The sequence below is a fragment of the Notamacropus eugenii genome, chromosome 2 (genome assembly GCF_028372415.1).
Source record: "Notamacropus eugenii isolate mMacEug1 chromosome 2, mMacEug1.pri_v2, whole genome shotgun sequence".
Taxonomy (NCBI): domain Eukaryota; kingdom Metazoa; phylum Chordata; class Mammalia; order Diprotodontia; family Macropodidae; genus Notamacropus; species Notamacropus eugenii.
In genome coordinates, this window is record NC_092873.1 from 59,677,703 (window position 1) to 59,700,063 (window position 22,361).

A 22,361-nucleotide genomic window follows, 5' to 3' on the forward strand; every position below is an offset into this window, starting at 1 on the left:
AAGGTGGGGGAGGGAGGGCATTGTTGACGATCTGCCTTCACAGCTCTCCCCTAAGGGACTTTTGCTCCTGTCCCTCAACCCCTTTGCTAGTCCAGGAAGAAGAAACCAGCTGCTCTTGAACTGGTGTCCTATAGTAACCAAGAAATGGGAGCAGTCCTGCTAGTGCACTTGTTAATTCATTCCTTAATCTTATTTTTATTGGCTTTTTAATTTTGTTCATCACTTTCATTTCCAAAAACATCTGTCAACTCTTCCCTCCCAAGAGAGCTATCTGTTACAGGATTAAGAAATAAAGGAGTGAGGGGGAGTAATCCAGTGAAACTGGTCAACACATCAAACGTGCCTGATGAGGTTCCACACCCCTACTCTTCCACCTCTGTAAATAGGGAGAGAAAGATCCTATCTCAGATCCTATCTGAGTCTAATCAGGCAAAAGCATTTATTCAGTTCCAAGTCCTGCAAGAAGCACCGAGAGCCAGAGACAAAAATGGAGGAGTTCCTGCCTTCAGGGAACTAACATTCTATTGGGGAGACAACATGTACAAAAAGAAAGATAGAGAGCAAACAGAAAGTCAGTCAGACAGTAGATATGTATTAAATGCCTATGTGCTAAGCACTTGGGATACAAAGTGTGGTAAATGATTAATAATAATTGAGAAAATCATCTTGAGTTATACAATTTATTAGCAAGACAGGTAAAATATGCAAGTTTTCAAATATCTTTTTTTTAATGTCACTTTGTAGAATGTATGTGTCTTTTAAGAGTTTGTCTGTAGCTAGAAAAGGAAGCAGTCATCACAAGGGATTAAGGAATAGATACAATTTACTAGATATAATGGATAGTTTCTAAATAAGATACTATAGATACAATTGGCAAAGATGTTGGCAAAGCACTGAACAACCTTTCTTCTCTACGTTTCCAAACCTCTAGCACATCATTCCCCATATGCAGTCTCTGCTCTGCCCAAAATAGACTGGGGATGTCCTCTGTCCATAAGATTTTATCTCCCACCTCCACACCTTTGTCCAGGAAGCAGTAATTGATTACAAGAGTCAATATGGCTTTGTCAATAATATGTTCAGCTATCCTTGTTTCCTTTTTCGATAGGGTTACTAGACTAAGAGATCGGGGAATGTTGTAAATATAATTCACAACAATTCCATCAAAGCATCTGACAAGTCTCTACCTTCTCAGACTTGGGCAAGTTATTTAACCTCAGTTTCCTCAGCTGTAAAATGGGGACAATCATAATTCCCATCTTGGAGGATTGTCACGAGTCTCAAATGAGATGATTTTTATAAAAAGTATAAAAAGCACTTAGCCCAGTGCCTGGCACGTCGTAGGCACTATATAAATGCTCCGTCCCTTCTCTTTTCTCTAGGCCTTGTCCTTCTTATCTTTAAAATAAAAGGGTTGGACCAGATGGCCTCTAAATGCCCTTCTTCTTAAATGCTGGGGCCAACGTTCACGGCCCATTCAACGATAAGTTGTGGACTGGCTCCCAGATGTTGGATACTCTGATCCAAGATAAGCCTCTGTTGTGAAATCTTCCTTAAGAGAAAAAGGGGGCTTTCAAGAGGAAAATGAGAGAGCCTGACTCTTCCTGAAAGTTTTCCCTGCTCAGATATCTTAGAAGTTTTCTCTCTTTTCTAGGCAGCTAGATGGTGCAGTGTTTGGATCACTGGGAGTTAGGGCTTGAATTCAAATCCTACCTCAGATAGCTATTAGTTGTGTGACCTTGGGCAGATCTCAACCTCTCTCAGCCTGTAGGTTGGACTGTAGGTTGGACTCCATGACCCCTAAATCATCTGATTGAGATGTAGTCCCCAGAGCTATAGAACTCCCAGGGACCAAGAGCCCAGTAAGAGGAGAGCTTTGTCAGTCCAAAGCACCAGTCCTTCAGCTCTGAAATGGCCAAAGGAGTTTAGCTCGGCTGTTGCTGCTTGGAAAATGAGGATTGGTCTGGAATCCTTCCTGCTGGGAGTGGCTCCACTCTATTACCTTCCAGAAGGTCTCTTTCAGATTACCATCTATGAGCCTGGACTTGAGTCATGGAGCTTAATTTTGTGACAATGAGTAAGCCACCTTTCTGAGCCTTGGTTTCCTGATCTGTAAAATATGGTTAATCATAGCCCTACCTCCTCCCTGATCTGTTCAATCTGGGTGGAAGAAAACCTTTAGCAAATTCTAAATTACAATGTGATTGACAATTGGTGTTTTTCCTTACTCCAGAAATATGCCTCTGACTATGAGCTCTTGGCTCCAGTCTTTCAGGCTCTGTTCATATTTAAATTCTTTGAAGGCTGAAAGCTATGGGGCAAGAACCTGCTACTCTGCCCTCCTCATTTCCTGCTGAGGAAGTACTTGGTTCCGGGGACTGGTGTGACTAGAGATTTGCCCACGAAGGCTAGTAAAAAAAAAAAAAAAAACCAAGAAAAAAAACCCAGCAGCCCTCAGGTCAATTCCCAGCCCTATCTGACTCTGGGCAAACCTCCGCCCCCTGTGAGGCCCAATTTCTTTGTCTCTAAAAATTGTTCATTTATTCAACAAACACTTATTAAATGCCTGTTATATTCAGCACACTGTGCTAGATACCTAGAGAGGTAACAACTTAGGAAAATCCATGCCTGGATAGAGACCAGGAGAAGGATACAATGCAGATACACCAAATGATATTGAATATTGCAGTTTGGATATTCAAGGCATGAACTAGGAATTCTGGGATCTGGAGCTAATTCCATTGTGAGGGATGGGAAGATGGAAGAGGCCAGTGCACTCTGAAGATAGTGGGACACCTCCTCTCCCCCAGCTCCCAGAATTAGGGATAGAAACAGGGTTAGGACTAGGACTACCCCACTTCCACCCCCAGCAGAAAGATGGGTATTTAGGAAGGCCTGCCCTTTTATACTAGTGCTGGGGATGGGGGCGGAGGTGGGAGAGGGTAAAAGCAAAGGGAATAGAGGAGCTGATTCAAAAGTTTGCCCAAGTCACTGGGATATAGTTGCAAAGTCCAGTCCAGTCCTCTCTGAACACCTTCAACAAGGGGTCATCCAACCTGCAAGACCTCCAAAGAGGGGTTGCCCACCTTCTCCCAGTGCTTCGGGATATCTAATTATGAAGAAAATTTTCCCCTGATATCCAAGTCAAATCTGCCTTTACAACACCTCTGTAGGCCACTAGGTGGTGCAATAGATAGAATGTTAGTCTTAATGACCTGAGTTCAAATGCTGTCTCAGATACTAGCTTTGTCATTCTGGGTAAGTCAGTCACTTACACACTCTCTTAGCCTCATTTTCCTCATCTGTAATATGGGGATAATAAGAGCACCTACCTCCCAGGGTTGTTGTGAGGATAAAATGAGGTAATATTTTAAGTGCTTTGGAAACCTTAAAAGTGCTATGTAAATGCTAAATATTATTCATAGAATTATAGGTTTAGAGCTGGAGAGGGGGCTCTTTCTGCCTTTTGAACAGCCCCCTCACTGCCAGGCAGCAAGAGACAGGGATATAGCAAAAGAGTGAAGGAAGACCCCTCCTGGCACCCATGGGTGCAGGTTCTACAGAGAACCCTGAGGTACTTGGCCAGCAGCTTTGCCCTCTGGATTTTGATGCCCTAGACCCAAGCCCCAGTGTGCTTACTGTAATTCCAGTTCTGTACATTATTTTAAAATAAGAGTGTTAGAGGTAACGTGGTGTATGGAATGAGTCAGAGGTCCTGGATTTGAATTCTGTCTTACTGTTGTGACCTTGGGCAAATCATTTGGAGTCAGGAAGACTTAGGGTCAGAGGCAGGATCTGAACCAATCTATGTGACCTTGTCTGTGCCTCAGTTTCTTCATCTGTAAAATTGGAGGAGAGGCTGTATTTGATGGCCTCTAAGATTTGCTTCACCTTTAAATCTGATTCCATGAGTCTACAGACCAGTCCTGCTCTTAGTTTCCCCATTGGATGTAAGCTCCTTGAGGGCAGGGATTATTTAATTTTGATTCCCTAGGGTCATGATCCCAGTTGGGCCTCCCAATGATTCAGTGGGACTGAAGCATGTTTCTTTAATCATCCCTGTCCTTTTAGGTCCTGTAGGTCCAGACAGCAAAGAACTCTAGTTATAAAGCATTCCAGGCAGCCAAGTTGCACCCAAACGTCCCTTGCCTGCCTGCCTTGGTAGTGATTCTCAGTCATGGGGTGCACTGAGTTAAGCAAAGCAGCTGCTCCTTCCTTCCTTCTCACTGGCCCTGCCCATCTTGTCTTTTTAGGTCCATGCCCTGTCCGTGACCAGCAGATTTGAAGCTGAGATCAAAGCTGAGCAGATGGCCCGAAAACAGGAAGAAGAGGAGAGGAGACACCGGAGGGCTCTTTTCAGAGAGCGCCAAGCAGCCTTCTCCCAGTAACCCCTTCCAGGCCAAGTGTGCCTGAGTGTGGTCAGAGACTTGCCTTGATGTCCACCAGCTGTGCCTCACATGTTGACCTTGTTCCCCAAGGAAGACCTATCTCTTTGAATGTCCAACATCCTTGTCGTCCCCAGCTGTGATGACCTTTCTTCTTAAGTTTCCTGCGCTTTGTGCCCAGGGGGTAACTCTAAGACCTGGGAAGACAGAGTAGGGAAGGTCAAAGTCAGGGATGGGAGCTGAATTTTGCAAAAAGAGGGGAAATAGTCCCTTTCTTACCTAACCACTGTTCCTCCACGTGTTGAAAGTTTCCAGACTTTGCCATTTTCTTGGTGGCTTTTACTTTCCCTCTGTCCCCTTCCTTTTAGCCAAGCCTTTCAAGGAGGAAATAATGTGTGGTCATTTGACCAAAGAAAGGTCCTACTCTTCTCTAGTGTTCTGTTCCCATGTTCAGGCTGATTGCCTTTTCAGAGTGTGTGTGCTCATTGGAGGTACATGCTGTTGGCTTTGTTGTGCATTCTTCCTTCTTTTTTCCATCAATTCCTTCCCCCTCATCCAGTGTTTGAGGCAGGGGGTGGGGCTACAAGAGGTACTGAGTGGCCCCCCAAAGCCCATGGTGTTGGGGCCGACAGTTCTAAAAGCCTCTCTTGTATTCTGTCGCTCCACTTCCACAGAAGGTTTTAAATGGATGGAAAGAAACTGCATGGCCCAGGACCCTTTTCCCAACATCCTTTACCTCCACATGGTAATATTTTGTCAGATTGCCATTTTGGATTGGAGGCTTCATGCCACACACCTGAATTTAACCAGAACATTTGGTCATGGCTCTGGAACTTTTAATTTACAGACAGGTGAGTCTGGGCCCACCCTCCATGGCAGGTGGCCATTCCAAGACCTCTATGCCCCAACCCTTCTGGTACGTGAGGCTTCATAATTCTTCTTCTCCTTTCTAATTGTCCATGGGGGAGCAACCCTTTTTCACCCTCAAGAGTTTTCCCTTTTGACCTTTTTATTAAAAAAATCATTATGCTGTTAAAATTGGGCATGGAAGAGTAATTAAAAGAAAGGAATTTTTAATAGATTGCAAAATAACAAACACTGGGAGTTCTTTTTATCAGTAAAAATAGAATGTTTATAAGGTCACTTATCAACTTGATATCTATTAATATCTAAGGGTTTTTAGATCTCTTTTGTAGTTGTTCCCTTTTCAAGAAATCAGTGTTTTTCAGCCTTCTTAGTTTTCCTTGCCAAATGAATTATGCAAATAAAGTGTATTATCTCACTGACTTGCTTTTCTGCTCGTTGAATGACCGGGAAAGAAGAAGATCCCAAGAATGAATGGGGCAGAGCATTGATTGGGTTTAGTCCCTTCGTTACCAACTGCTTGGTAAAGTGTCCAGATGCCCTCAATCTCAGGGCCATGACTGGGTGGACACCACTAGTTCTCTGAAATATGGGAGGTAGGAGTAGGCTAATAAGAATTAGAGCCAGAAAGGACAACTCCCCCATTTTTTACAGATGAGGAAACAGAGTCCCTGAGAGGGGAAGGGACTTGTCCAAGGTCAGTGGCGAGCTGAGAAGGTTATAATAGTAGTAACATTAACAGCTAGCTTTCACATAGCACTTTAAGGTGTGTAAGGTGTTTTACAAATATTATCTCATTTATCCTCACAACAACCATAGGTGCAGTTATTATATGCCCATTTTATAGTTGATGAAACTGAGGCAAGTAGAGGTTAAGTGACTTGTTACTGTCTGAGGGTAGATTTGAGCTCAGGTTTTCCTGACTCCAAGATCAGTCTTCTATCCATTTTCACCCCCAGCATTAGTGTGGGGTGGTCACCCCCAATTGCTGGTCCCAGATTCATTCATTAAGCATTTATCAAGCACCTACTTTAGCCAGGTACTAGGAATTCAAAGATTAAAAACAAAATTGACCCTTCCCTCCAGGAATTTGCATTTGATTGAGGGAAACCAGCTTGGACACAAACTTGAACTCAGGTCTTCTTGACTCTAGACACAGCATTCTTTCCTAGTGTTGAAAAAATGTTAATAACTATCTGGTCAAATCACTTTATAGTTGAGAAAACTGAGGCTCAGAAAGTTAACTGACTTGCCCAGAGTCACCCAAGTGATGTGCCCAAAGTGGGATTTGCCAGTGTTCTCGTACAGTCACTCCTCTGATCTTAGGTCATTCAGTGGCTTCCCCATTGCTGAGCAGGGCAGTCCTGGCTGGGTGAACACTGGGTTTAGGAAGGGCCCACCTAGGATAGCCAAAGCTCTTCTACTATCTACAGTATTGGGAGGCAGGGTTTTTGTCCTGAATATAAGACAAAGTGAGCGATTTTGGTCTCTAGAGAAGAAATGGGAAAATTTGCCCAACTTCTGTTTGTGGCTTCCACATCCCTCTTATTTCTTTTCTTTCTTTTTTTTTTCATCCCTCATTTCTAATTATCTTCATATGACTTATTTGTGTGCACTTCTTGGTGTGCTGCCACCCCAATTAGCCTGTAAGCTCTTTGAGGAGGGCAGGGCCAGGGTTTTATGTTTTTTGTAACCCCAGCTCTTAGCACTGGGCCTGGCACATATCATAAATGCTTGTTTCTTGAGGTGGGAGCCTGTGTGTGCAGAATATTATCTATATTATCAAAGGTGTTTACTGTGTCAGTTGGGCTTTTTATTCAAGGAAAGACTCATTGAATGAAGAGCTTGGATGTGTATTTGGAAAAGTCTATTGTAAAAACACAAGGCATCAATAAAACAATGTTCCAAATAAAAATGTATCAGAAGGTCTGTTCATGTTCTTTGCTGGGGTGTAGATCTGGTTATGCCTCCCCTGTAAAATGACAATTAGGCTGGCAGTTCTAAAATCCCTGATAATCTAATAATCTGAAAGCTGCAAAGGGGAAACCTCCATCCCAGTGAGCTCTCAGACCCTCATTTGGCTGGGCGTGCTTGGTGTTCAGGAGGCTGGAAAGAGGCTGAGGAGCCTCTTCCTCTTGTCAAGAAACCCACCAAAGACTCAGGGAAAGACTTGCTGCCTCTAGAAACTTTGTTTTTGGCATTCAAAGCCCTTCAGTGTCCGGCTCCAATTTATTATCCAACATTTTCACATTTTGCTCCCCATCACGCACGTAACCAGATCCATCTATTGGTGCAGAGAATTCCATGGCACAAACCAGAGCTGCTCCTTGTTCATGGAATCCCTGGCTTCCTTCCTGCAAGTGTACTTGGCACCTATTTCCTACCCAAGACCTTTCCTGCACCCCAGCTATGCGCCCAATCTCTCACTTTGAAATTACTTGGTAACATTTTCTAGATACTTTGTATCTACTTATTTGGGTACATGCATTGCCTATCTGGAAAATAGTGTAACTTCCTTGAGGGCACCACCATCTGTCAAATTTTAGTTCTTGTCTTTTCAGTGTTTGGCAAGTAACAGACACATAGAGCCTGCCAGGGGGTGCCACAGTGCTACAGTGCCACAGTCTGGAAAACCCGAGTTCAACGTCTGGTCTCCAACACTTACTAGCTGTGCTACCCTGGACAAGTCACTTGATCCCTGTCTTCCTCTTTCTCTAACTTTAAAATAATAGTACTTCTCTGAGGGTTCTTGTGAAGATCAAATGAGATGATATTTGTAAAGCATTTAGCACTGATACACAATGCTGCTAAATAAATATTTCCTTCCTTCCCTCCTTCCTTCTTTCCTCTTTCCTTCCTCCTTCCTCACTTCCTCTTCCTTCCTTCTCTTTCCTTCCTCTTTCTTTCCTTCCTTTCCTTTCCTTCCTTCCCCTTCATTCTTTCCTTTTCTCCTTAAGAGTACAGACTGTTTCAGGCATTTATATCTCCAGTACCTACTAAGGACACAGGGATTGGCATGTAGTAAGTACTTGTTTAATTTAGTACAGCAGGAAAAGCACTGGCTTTGAATTCAGAGAACCTGAGTTCAAATCCTGCCTTTGCGCACTTCTCTAGACTTCAGTTTACTCCTCTGTGAAGTGAAGGGGATTGAACTAGGATCCCTTCCAGCCCTAAAGCTATAACCCGAAGAAGGGCAAGACCTTAAAAATAGGCTCAGAAGTGCCACATCACAGTCAGCCCCAGTGGAAAATAACTCCACTTTAAAGACTATACCTGCAGGTTGGTGGAATGAAAGGGTAGGAGGAACATTCCTGGAGGAAGGGAGGTCCTAAGAATGACCCAAGATAAGGTCATTAACTTTCCATTAGTCACCAGGATTCAAGTGTCAACCCTCAGTAGGGGAGGAGGGGAGAGTAGTCTCCAGGGCCCCAGGCACATCCCACCTCACTTTGCTGGTATCCCCTCTCCCCTCCCACACCCGCACTACTTGATAGACTCACTATTTTGGCATTTTAAACCATGTTAAAAATATGCTTTTACTATTTTTATGTGGCCAAGGCTTCTCTGTGCAGCAGACAGTACTGTTTATTTTTTTCAAAATTTTGAAAGACTATAGTCGGCTACTTCATATTGCAAATTTTCAGAAATCTCATGCCAAGAAGGTAATCTCTGTTTCCAAACTCCCAGTTTTGAGTTATTGGCTGCAAATAGCTTTTGGACTTCTCAGCATCCCTTCCCATCCTGGATTCTAGGAGACAAAAATAGGACTTTTAACAGATAAAAATAACCCCCTATTTTTGGCTTGGAAAGCACTGGAACTCCTCTGAACTATCTTTTTTATCTAAAGATGGCTCATATTTTGTTATTGTCAGTGAAAATCTCAGATGGGATAAGGAAAAAGAAAGTTGTTTAATATCCATTGATTAGGCAGTTGTGTGGCACAGTGAGGAGAACCCTGTATTTGGAGTGAGAGAATCTATATGGATTTACAACACAGCCCTCCTCTTTCTTCCCTGTGTGACTTCCTTATGTGACCTTGGGCCAATCCCACACTCTCTCCGGACCTCTTTTCTCATCTCTAAAATGAGCAATGCGGGCTTACTGGCCTTGGAGGTTCATTCCAGCTTGAAATCTCTAATCCTATAGATTTAGAGATCAGTGAGATCTGAAGCCATCAACATTGGGGTGGGTCTCCGTCACATATTTTGGGATTATAGCAGGAGTTTATAAATAGCAGTTCTGGAGCCCTTTAAGGCTGACAAAGCACTTTCCAAATATTAGCTCATTTGGTCCTCACAACAACCCTGGGGGTTATTATCCTCATTTTACAGGTGAGAAACTAAGGCAGACAGAGGCTAGGTTACATAGTCACACAAACAGTGTCTGAGGTCACATTTGAACTCGTCTCCCTGCCTCCAGGTTTAGCGCTCTGTGCACTGTAGCTCCACCTCATGGCCTCCTAAGGTTCTTCACTTTTTTGGTATCAGTCTGATGAAACCTCAGGTGTGGACTCATTCTCAAATTATTCTGATTATTTTGTTTTTAAATGAATAAAATACAGAGGGCTACAAAGGAATTCTACAAAATCATACTGTTTTACACTTAATTATGCTGAATTATACAACTATACGTAGTTATCAAAATGTTAAAAAATCAAGGACATGAACCCCGGGTGAAGAATGTCCACTATGTCCACACATTTGTATGTGAGACTTTCTCCACAGAGGATAAAATCACATGGAAGCCAAGATTTATGATTTTGGAGGGGGTCTTAAAAGTCATCTTGTCCAGCGCAACCAATGAGTGAATCCTCCACACACACACTATTTCAAACAAATGACTCCAGTGTCTGCTTGAATCCTTCCAATGACCAGGAACTCACCGTATTACAAGATGGCCTATTCCACTTTTAGACAATGCTAACAATCAAAAAGTTCTTTTTATGCGATGAAATCTACTCCACTGAGATGCATGAAGCAAGCTGAATTCTTCCTCCATGTGGTCTTTGAGGCCTTTGGAATCACGGATGTTGGGGCAGCTATGTGCTGTGGAATCAGAAGAACCTGAGTCCAATTCCAGCCTCAGACATTTACTAGCTGTGTGACCCTAGGCAAGTCCCTTAACCCCAGTTGCCTCCAAAAAAAAGAAAAGAAAGAATCATGGATATTGACCTGGAAGGGACCTTTGAGGATGATTTGGTAAACTTACAAATAAAGCAAGGGAGGACCAGAGAAGGAGAAGGATTTACCCAATTATATATAACCTTGAAGGCTAAGGGCTGCTTCACTTTTGTCTTTATTTAGTTTTGTCCAACTCCTGACAATGCCTGGCACATGAGAACCACAGAATAAGTGTTTTTTGAGGTTGATAGGCTAAGGCCCCACAGGTGCTGAATTCTCTGACTCCAAATTTAGCCCTTTCCACTTTAGTATAAGTGAGGCTTAAATTTAGAATCTTTGTTCCCTCTCTTCACGTGTATGGGATGGGAGGGACTTTGGTCCAATGGAATAGCAATGATGTTACCATTTGCCTACAACATGCCTCCTCCAGACTATAGCCATAGGATGTGAAGTCTTCTCAGGTTAAACAGCTTTGTGCCTCTAAACCACAGATTCTTAACCTGGGCTCCTGGATTTGGTGGGTTGGTTGGTTTTTAAATATCCTGATCATTACATTTCAATGTACTTGGTTTCCTTTGTGTTCCTATGTCTTTTTTTCTATATATTTAACAACATGAATCTGAGAAGGGGGAAATCTGCTTCACCAGACTGATGCCAAAGAGCTCCAGGACCCAAAGAAAGTGAAGTCCAAGCCCCTGTACCAGACCTAGGGGAGTGAGCAAGAAATAGAGAAGGAAGAAGGAACCGAAATAAAGGCCTGTTGACAAGCAATCCCTTCCCCATCTATCCCCATGGATGGCCAGCAGCCAAGGAATCCTTCTCGTTAACCTTTCCTGTGCCCTGGCAAAGACAAAGGCCATTTTGTTTAAAGAAGTTCCTGTCATTGAGCCCTACCTGCACAGAGTAAAGACCCAACAAGGCCCAATATGTTGGCCTATGCCTGGCTTTTAAAAAATTGAAACATGATTTTATTTCACAGCAAAGAAAAATTGTTAAAGCAGATCATTTGGTAGGTACAGTGTTTGAAAGAGCAAAGGACCTGGCTTTAGATTCTGCTTCTGCTACTTACTACCTGTGTAAACTTGGGCAAGTGACTGTTCCCCCCTGTGCCTCTACTTACTCATTTATAAAATGAAGCAGTTGAGTTAAATGACCTCTGAGGTCCTGTCCAGCTTTAAATATATAATCCCACTGTAGCAGCACATACCTTGGAGTCATTCTCCCAACTAGGTGGGTCTCCAGGGGGCAGCTGTTATATTTTTCCTCAGGATAATACAAGTAGCCCTGAGGACTGGAGGCATTTTCCAGCGTTCCAACTATGAGCCCCCACTCGTGTGCTTTCTCCAGGGTTGATCCATTGATATCAATTATTCACCCAGATTTAATTATCTTTTAGAAAGGGATATTTCTGAAGATAGTATAATACACACATTCAATCCAAATTAATTCATTCAATTCAACAAGTATTAATACATACCTTCTATGTGCCAGGACTTCTACCAAGGATGGGTAACAGACAGAAAGGAAACAGGTATAAAGAGTATATATGTATAATATGTATATAAAGAGACCTAAGATGTTTCATAGTAATTTATATTCATGGGGAAACTGGTCACATATACAAAAAAAAAATAACAATACAATGAAATATCTACATACTCACAGAAAGAGAAAGTTTCACTAAGAACTGGATCATTACTTTAGAGCAGGGCTCAATGAGAACCTGGCATTTTCTTTTCTTTTATGAATTGCTGGTGCCTTTGAGTGTCAGGAAGACAGGCATCCATGAGTACCATGGTGGCAGTACTCCAAGATGACAGAAAGAGCTGAGTTGGCATAGTGTTATAGGGAATTGCCTGCAGAGTAAGGAAGACCTGGCCTCATCTCACCTTTCACACAAATTTCTTCTCAGCAGGTTGGCAAGAGGTTCCCATCATTAAACTCCCACACACTCAAATCTTCACTTTCAAACCAGCTTGCTGATTTTATACAACCCTTCCCTCTCCAGGACATGACCAAGTCTTTCAACTAATTAAACAGCTTCTCTGTCCAATCAGGTTAAAATGCCTTTGATTGATTTCAAGATATGTCCAGGCCTTGTTCATACCTCTGATTAATTGATTCAATTAAGATGGTTGGGGGGTGGGGGGAGGAGTCAACATGGCAGAGTAGAAAGACACACATATGCTAGCTCCGAACCCACAGCCCATTAAATATCTGTAAAGAAGAACTCCCAACAAATTCTGGAGCAGCAGAAGCCACAGAACAACAGAGCGGACAACATTTCTGTTCCAGAGAGCCCTGAAAACCTGACGCAAAAGGTCCATTGCACCCCAGACCCGGAGCAGAGCCCAGCCCTGCTTTGGCAGCATGGCACTGAGAGGAGCAGATCCGAGCAGGCTTCAGGGACAGAATCCCCAGCAGCAGCTCAGGTCCCTCCACCCACAGGTGACAAGGGTCAGTGAGAGGGTCTCTTTGGCTGGTCGAGAGGGGAGTGGGGTGTCCCCATAACTCAGGCCCCCTCAGAGGCAGCAGCGGGGGCTGCGGCAGACGGGGGCTCCCCAAGCAGGCAAGAGCCTGGATCCATTGTTGAAGGTCTCGGCATAAACCCCCTGAGGGAACTGAGGTGGCCCTGCCCCCACCTGAGCACCTGAACTTAATCTCACACTGAATAGCAGCCCTGCCCCCACCCAAAGCCCTGAGGCTGGGGAGCAGCATTTGAATCTCAGACCCCAAGCGCTGGCTGGGCGGATCTGGAGGTGGGAAGAACACTCAGAAGTCAAGTAACTGGCTGGGAAAATGCCCAGAAAAGGGGAAAAAAATAAGACTATAGAAGGTTACTTCCTTGGTGAACAGATATCTTCTCCCATCCTTTCAGATGAGGAAGAACAATGCTTACCATCAGGGAAAGACACAGAAGTCAAGGCTTCTGTATCCCACACATCCAAAATAAATATACCATGGGCTCAGGCCATGGAAGAGCTCAAAAAGGATTTTGAAAATCAAGTAAGAGAGGTGGAGGAAAAACTGGGAAGAGAAATGAGAGAGATGCAAGAAAAGCATCAAAAGCAGGTCAACACCTTGCTAAAGGAGACCCCAAAAAATGCTGAAGAAAACAACACTTTTAAAAATATGTTAACTCAATTGGCAAAAAGGTTCAAAAAGCCAATGAGGAGAAGAATGTTTTAAAAAGCAGAATTAACCAAATGGAAAAGGAGGGTCAAAAGCTCACTGAAGAAAACAGTTCTTTCAAAATTAGAATGGAACAGATGGAGGCTAATGACTTTATGAGAAACCAAGAAATCACAAAACAAAACCAAAAGAATGAAAAAATGGAAGAGAATGTGAAATATCTCATTGGAAAAACAACTGACCTGGAAAATAGATCCAGGAGAGACAATTTAAAAATTATGGGACTACCTGAAAGCCATGATCAAAAAAAGAGCCTAGACATCATCTTTCATGAAATTATCAAGGAAAACTGCCCTGAGATTCTAGAACCAGAGGGCAAAATAAGTATTCAAGGAATCCACAGAACACCGCCTGAAAGAGATCCAAAAAGAGAAACTCCTAGGAACATTGTGGCCAAATTCCAGAGTTCCCTGGTCAAGGAGAAAATATTTCAAGCAGCTAGAAAGAAACAATTCAAGTATTGTGGAAATACAATCAGGATAACACAAGATCTAGCAGCTTCTACATTAAGGGCTTGAAGGACGTGGAATAGGATATTCCAGAGGTCAAAGGAACTAGGACTAAAACCAAGAATCACCTATCCAGCAAAACTGAGTATAATACTTCAGGGGAAAAATTGGTCTTTCAATGAAATAGAGGACTTTCAAGCATTCTTGATGAAAAGACCAGAGCTGAAAAGAAAATTTGACTTTCAAACACAAGAATGAAGAGAAGCATGAAAAGGTAAACAGCAAAGAGAAGTCACAAGGGACTTACTAAAGTTGAACTGTTTACATTCCTCCATGGAAAGACAATATTTGTAACTCTTGAAACTTTTCAATATCTGGGTAGCGGGTGGGATTACCCCCACACACACATACACACGCACAGAGCAAAGAGTGAATTGAATAGGATGGGATCATATCTTAAAAAAGTGAAATTAAGGGGTGAGAGAGAAATATATTGGGAGGAGAAAGGGAGAAATGGAATGGGGCAAATTATCCCTCACAAAAGAGGCAAGCAAAAGACTTCTTAGTGGAGGGAAAAAGAGGAGAGGTGAGAGAAAAACATGAAGTTTACTCTCCTCATATTTCACTAAAGGAAGGAATAAAATGCACACTCATTTTGGTATGAAAACCTATCTTACAATACAGGAAAGTGGGGGAGAAGGGGATAAGCAGGGTGGGGGGGAGGATGGAAGGGAGGGCAATGGGAGGAGGGAGCAATTAGAAGTCAACACTCTTGGGGAGGGACAAGATCAAAAGAGAGAACAGAAGCAATGGGGGGGGCAGGATAGGATGGAGGGAAATATAGTTAGTCTTATACAACACGACTATTATGGAAGTCATTTGCAAAACTACACAGATATGGACTATATTGAATTGCTTGCCTTCCAAAGGGAATGGGTGGGGAGGGAGGGATGAAGAGAAGTTGGAACTCAAAGTTTTAGGAACAACTGTCGAGTACTGTTCTTGCTACTAGGAAATAAGAAATACAGGTAAAGAGGTATAGAAAGTTATCTGGCCCTACAGGACAAAAGAGAAGATGGGGGCAAGGGAAGGGAGGGATGATAGAAGAGAGGGCAGATTGGTAATAGGGGCAATTAGAATGCTTGGTGTTTTGGGATGGGGGGAGGGGAGAAATGGGGACAAAATTTGGAACCCAAAATTTTGTGAAAATGAATGTTAAAAGTTAAATAAAGTAATTTTTAAAAAAAGATGGTTCTCAGCTGATAAAATGTATGAGCCAAGTGGGTTGGGGTATATGTGATTGATTAGCTTAATTTCCCACCCTTGCAATATGAGTTGCTGAGTACCTTTCATGTGCTATAAATGTGAACTATTCTACGAATGTCCCATATTTGTACAGAGCTTTTAAGTACCTTCTGTATATTATCTCATTTAATCCTCTCCCTGGAATGTAAACGCTGTTATTATCTGTATTTTCCAAATGAGACTCATAGAAGCACAGGTTTAGAGCTGGAAGGAACCTTAGGAATCCATGAAGTCCAACCCTCTCATTTACAGATTAGAAAACTGGGGCATGGAGAAGTAAGTGACTTCCTTAGAATCACCTGGCTAGCAAGTTTCATAGCTCATACATGCAAAACACTTGACATATTTTATCTCATATAAGCCTCTCACACCAACCCGATGAGGTAGGAGCTATTTTTTCTTTTTAGTCAGACCTGTGATTTTACAGGTATAGGGAACTCCCAGTGAGAAAACTCCTTTTATCATTGCAGATCAACAATTCATCTGCAACCTAAGACCTTTGGTGCTTTGGGGTATTAAGAAGTTAAGAGACTTGCCCAGGGTCACATAGCCTGTAAGTGTCAGGGGAAAGATTCAAACCTAGATCTTCTTGACTCAAAGGCTGGTTCCCTATTCCCCATGCCAAGCTTCTTCCTCCTGCAATTTGGTAGTTCTGCCATCATGGTACTCATGGATATCTGCCTGACTCTCTCAATAGCATCAGCAACTCAAGGAAGCAAAGAAAATGGTAGGTTCCCATTGGGCCCTGTTTGAAAACAATTATCTAGCTCTTAATGAAACTTCCTCACTAAGTGAGTGTGTGGATCTATGTACTGCTTTGTACTGTTACCTCTCTCTTTTTGGATCTATGACCTCAGATGTAAACTACTAGAGAATAAGAACCATCTTATGTCTCTTTATACCCAGACTGTTCCTATCTGTCTTTGTATTGCCCATCCCAACGAGTATGTATGTAGTAGGTATTTATTACATGCCTGCTGAATTGAATGGAATGATGCCTGGCACATGGTAGGTAGTCATTAAATACTTTGAAAAGAAAAGGGTTGGCTGGAAAGACTTATATGAACTGATGCTGATTGAAGAGAGCAGAACCAGGAGAACATTATACACTGTAATAGCCACAGTGTTTGAGGATTGTTTTTGATAGACTTAGCCCTTCACAGCAATGCAAAGATCTAAAACTTTCCAAAGGACTCATGATGCAAAATGCCATCCACATCTAGAGAAAGAACTATGGAGTCAGAACACAGAATGAAGCAGATTATTTTAATTTTTGATATGCTTTGTTTTTCTCATGGTTTCTCCCATTCATTTTGATTTTTCCATATCATATGACTAATGTGAAAATATGTTTAATAAGAATGTATGTGAAAGATAGCAGAGTAAAAACAGGGACTTCCCTGAGCTCTCCCCTCTCCCCAAAGCCCTTCAAATACCTGTAAAAAATGACTCTAAACAAATTCTAGAGCTACAGAACTCACAAAATGAGAGAGTGAAACAAATCCCCTGCCCAAGACAACCTGGAAAGTCAACAGGAAGGGTCTTTTGCACCAGGCCAGTAATGGAGTGCAGTCCAGTATGGGCCACACCAGCATAGATGGGCCTGAGCAGATCTCAGGAGACTGAATCATTGGCAGCTATGGCAGTATCCAGGCTTCTCAACACACAAATGCTGAAAAGGTCAGTGGGAAAACTGTGGGACTTGGGTGAAAGAGGAGCTCATGGTCTGGTGGGGTCAGCACCAATCCCAAGGTGGTAGGAGTGGTGGTGGTGATGATGGTAGTGGCTGATGGTGGCAACAGCAGCAGCAACAGCAATGGCTGCTTCCAGAGCTCTTGGTCCACAGATGGTGGGGGATCGAGTGACTCATACAAAATCCCTGAAGCCTGAGACAGTACACCCCCATCCACCCCCAGCCCCACTGGAATCAGAGTCCTACCTTTACAAAGAGTTAGAAAGTCAAGTGTTTACCTAGTAAGATGAGTAAATATCGGAAAAGAACTCAGATGATAGAATCTTACTTTGGTGACAAGGAAGATCAGGACATCCAACCAGAGGAGGACAGCAGAGTCAAAGCTCCTACATCAAAAGCAACCAAAAGCATATGAACTGGTTGCAGGCCACAAAGGAGCTCAAAAAGGATTTTGAAAATCAAGTAAGAGAAGAAGAGGAAAAATTGGGATGAGAAATAAGAGAAAAGGAAGAAAATCATGAATATCAAGTCAACAGCTTGCCAAAGGAGACCCAAAAAATACTGAAGAAAATAACACCTTAAAAAATAGACTAATCCAAATGGCAAAAGAAGTCCAGAAAGCCAATGAGGAGGAGAAGAATGCTTTAAGAAGTAAAACTGACCAAATGAAAAAGGAGGTCCAAAAGTTCAAAGAAGAAAATAATTCCTTCAAAATTAGAATGAAGCAAATGGAAGCTAATGACTTTATTAGAAATCAAGAAATTATAAAACAGAATCAGAAGAATAAAAAAATTGAAGACAATGCAAAATATCTCATTGGAAAAACCACTGACCTGGAAAATGGATCCAGGAGAGATAATTTAAAAATTATTGAACTACTTAAATGCCATGATCAAAAAAGAGCCTAAAAAACATCTTTCAAGAAACTATCAGGGAAAACTGCCCTGATAGTCTAGAACCAGACAGTAAAATAGAAATTGAAAGAATCCACCAATCACCCCTAGAAAGAGATCCTAAAAGGAAAATTCCTAGGATTATTGTGACCAAATTCCAGAGTTCTCAGGTCAGGAAGAAAATGTTGTAAGCAACAAGAAAGAAACAATTCAAGTATCGTGGAAATACAATCAGGATAATACAAGATCTAGCAGCTTCTACATTAAGGGATTGAAGGGTTTGGAATATGGTATTCCATAGGTCAGAGGAGCTAGGATTAAAACCAGGAATCACCTACCCAGAAAAACTGAGTATAATCCTTCAGGGGGAAAAATGGAATTTCAATGAAATAAGAGACTTTCAAGCATTCTTGATGAAAAGACCAGAGCTGAATATAAAATCTGACTTTCAAATACAAGAATCAAGAGAAGCACAAAAAGATAAACAGGAAAGAGAAATCAGAAGAGACTTATTAAAGTTGAACTATTTACATTCCTACATGGAAAGATGATATTTGTAACTCATGAGACCTTTCTCGGTATTAGGGTACTTGAAGGATAGACAGATAGATAGATAGATAGATAGATAGATAGGTAGGTAGGTAGGTAGGTAGATAGATGGCACAGGGTGAGGTGAATATGAAAGGATGATATCTTAAAAATAAAATTAAGGGGTAAGAGAGGAATATATTGGAAGGAGAAAGGGGGAGATAGAATAGAGTAAATTATCTCACATAAAAGAAGCAAGAGAAAGGTTTTACAAAGGAGGGAAAAGGGAGAGGCGAGAAGGAATGAGTGAACCTTACTCTCATAGGATTTGGCTTAAGGACAGAATAATACACATACTCAATTGGGTATCTTACCCTACAGGAAAGTAGGGGGGAAGGGGAGAAGAGGGGGGAAATGATAAAAGGGAGGGCAGATTGGGGAAGGGGGCAGTCAGAAACAAACACTTTAGAAAAGGGTCAAGGTCAAAGAAGAAAATAGAATAATTAGGGGGCAGGATAGGTAGAGGGAAATACAGTCTTTCACAACATGACTGTTATGGAAGTTTTTTGCATAACTACATGTCTAACCTAAACTGAATTGCTTGCCTTCTCAATGGGGATGGGTGAGGAGGAAAGAAAAGACAAAATCTGGGACTCAAACTTTTAAAAACAAATTTTAAAAAATTGTTTTTACATGCAACTGGGAAAGATATATAGGCAATGGGGTATAGAAATCTATCTTGCCCTTCAAGAAAGTAAAAGGGGAGGGGACAAAAGGGGGGTATTACAAAAGGGGGGCAGACTGAGGGAAGGGGTAATCAGAATGCATGCCATCTCTGGCGGAGGGAGGGGAAAGATGGGGAGAAAATTTGGAACTCAAAATCTTATAGAAAAGAATGTTGAAAACTAAAAGTAAATAAATTTAATCTTTTTTAAAAAATGTATGTGTAAATCCCATTAAAAAAAAAAGGGATTGGGACAGAAATTAGATTTGTGATTTGACTAGTCTGCCAATGGAAGTCCTCTCCTCCCGGCTATATATAATCCTGCAGAATTTCCTGAGGCATTGATAGTTGAAGGGATTTGTCCATGGTCACCAGGGATGATGGGAAATCACCTTGTGTTTGGCTCCAGAGGACTGAATCCAGCCCCAACAATGGGGAGAAGGTGCAGAGACACAGATGTAGGATTGATGTCCATCAGGAAACAGTTCCTACCAATTGGAGCCATCCTGAAGGGACAGTCTGGGAGGAGGGCAGTGGAGAATGGATTCCCAGTCCCTGAGGAGACACCAGGGTCACTTCTCCAGCCTTGATGAGATAACAGAGAAGAAATTGAAGGGTGTGTGTGTGTGTGTGTGTGTGTGTGTGTGTGTGTGTGTGTGTGTGTGTGTGTGTGTGTGTGTGATGCTGGATCTAACTGATTTCATATTTATCTGTGCACTTTCTCATCTGCCCCCATGCCCACTCCATGACAGCAGTGTGGAGGCAATTCAGCACCTGTTACACTGGATTACAAGCTTTCCTGTCCTATTTATCACAAGGGCCTGGCTCAGCTTTGGACCTGAGGAGGGTTCATGGAGTCAGCTGAATGAGTCAGCTGAATGAGGGGGCAGCTGGAGTTCTTCGGCCATGAAAGAGAGATTGAGTCCTACAGTAGAGATTGAGTCCTACAGTCACTGACCAAGACCCAGCCTGGGATAGTGAATGTGTAAGGAATGATCAAACCTTTGTTACCACAGAAATCATGTGATATGCAATTTGTGAAACCTAAGGAGTCATACATGTCAAAAAGTCTTTGACTTACTGGTTACTTATGGCTAGTGCAGGAAATAAACAGGTTGTAGAAAATGTAGTTGGGGATGTTATTTCTGCATATCATTCATCAGGATGTGGATGCCTGTGTATCAATCAGTACACTGGAGAATGATAGTCATTTAAGAGCAGACATGCCCTTCTTTGTTCCCTGAGTAAACCCAGAGAATGCATCTTCCTGTGTCAACAACTACAAGGCCAGATGAAGCTCTATTAACCCAAGACACTATTTTGAATAATGGAACTTTTTGTATGTTAATGGTAAAGGAAACACAGATATCTTGGGTTGTATTTTCAATTGACACTTTGTCAGCTCTCCTATCAATTGAGAAAGTTCCTTTCTCATGCTATGGTTAAACACATATGGAGATCATAAATCTGAGTGATGCAGACATCCTGAATTGGGATTGTTCTAGAAAGTAGTTAGGGTTTGTCATTCTTTAACCAAATAAAGTATAAAGAAAAGAAGGATGAGGGGGCACTGAAATGTGGGGAATGGGAGATGTAATCAGGGGTGGAGACTCACATGGGTTAGGAGTTCTGGATAGGCTGTAAACCCTGCAGTACCCAACCAATGGGGAACCAGGGAAGGGATTTGCATTCTGGACAGGAAAATAAAAGACTGTGTTTTTATACTGCAAGGGTGTGCCTACTTATGGACAACCATTCTGGCAAAAGAACATTAAATAAAAGTTCTTCCTGAATTCACTAATGGCCATGTGGAATTCTTGGTAAGACTCTTGTTTCTTACAAATGGAAAGAATCCTGGAATGATAATCAGAGGCCTTCAGTTCAAATCTCAGTTCTCCTTTGAAAGATCATGTAGCTTACTTGAACTAAAGTCAGGGTGACAATTCAAGAGAGAAGAGTGTTGTGACTCCAGAATGGGTCAGACGTGGGAAGGATCTAGGAATCAGCCAGGCTAAGGCAGTGGGTCAAGTATATGGATTGGGTGTGAGAAGGGTGACAGTATGACTCAGAGGAGAAAGAGACTGCCAGTGGAAATTCCCCCAAGATTCTTCTGTCATGTTAAGGTTATAGAAGACAGTTGAGCTGGAGGACAGCCTAATTGCCTCAGCACCTCCCCTAGGCTGCAGTTAGCCAGCATATTTAAAGAAAACAGGCACAGAGAAAGCTGCTGGTATATTTTGGGGAGATCCACCAAGATTTTTGTAGGTTATTTGAGGGCAAAGATGGACCAAGGGAGGAGCTTGGTGAGGTTATGAGTAGAGAACCCTAGAAGATTTGTCCTTAGCTGGGGTGCTAACAAAGATCAGGGATTCTGTTGCTGGCAGCTATGCCAACTAAGGTAAGTGATTTGAACCAAAGATTCCAGGGGGTAGGTCAGTTAGACCCTCTGCCTTCACCTATTTCTTTTGTTATTGCCCTGATGTTAGTTTGCATGTGAACCCAGAACATTATAAGGACTGGGTCTAAACAGCTATTTTGCAGTTCTGTTGCTTAGAATCAGGGGTATTTTGAGGGGACTCAGAGTCACAATTAGGGACTTGACAGAAGTTAAAAAGAATTTTCTAACCCCAAGTCCCCAAGGTTGGCTGGTGCAAGTATGACCAGAGGAAAGGTCAGAAGAACAATCCTTGGCTAAGGATCTCTGGTTGAGTTGCTGTCATAACCCTAGGCTACATGAACTAAGAATATCTGTTATTGTTTAGTCATGTCTAACTCTTCATGACCCCATGAACCAAGCACAACAATCCCTTCTATCTTCTACTATCAATCAGTCTGTTCATGTTCATGTTAATTATTTCCATGAGACTATCTATCCATCTCATCCTCTACTATCACCTTTTCCTTTTTCCTTCAATTTTCCCGACAGCAAAGTCTTTTCCAATAAATCCTATCTTCTCATTACATGATCAAAATATTTAAGCTTCAGCTTCAGTATTTGGCCTTCCAGTGAATAGCCTGAATTAATTTCTTTAAATATTGACTGATGTGATCTTTTTGCTGTCTAAGGGACTCCCAAAAGTCTTCTGCAACACCACAGTTCAAAAGTGTTGATTTTATGGCGCACAACTTTCCTTATAGTCCGATGGAGACATACATTGCTACTGAAAAAACTATAGCTTTGACTGTTTGGAGGGACCTTTTTTAAAGC

At 42.2% G+C, this 22,361-nt stretch overlaps 1 protein-coding gene across 1 annotated transcript in view; it reads left to right on the plus strand.

Moving 5' to 3' along the window:
* The window catches only part of EFHD1 (EF-hand domain family member D1), a 53,136-nt gene extending 47,465 nt beyond the window's left edge, over window positions 1–5,671 (plus strand). The window contains exon 4 of the mRNA XM_072640518.1: window positions 4,254–5,671. Coding sequence (XP_072496619.1) covers window positions 4,254–4,388 — 135 coding nt within the window. The 3' untranslated portion in view covers window positions 4,389–5,671. The remainder of the gene's footprint in view (window positions 1–4,253) is intronic.
* Window positions 5,672–22,361: the final 16,690 nt, after the last annotated feature.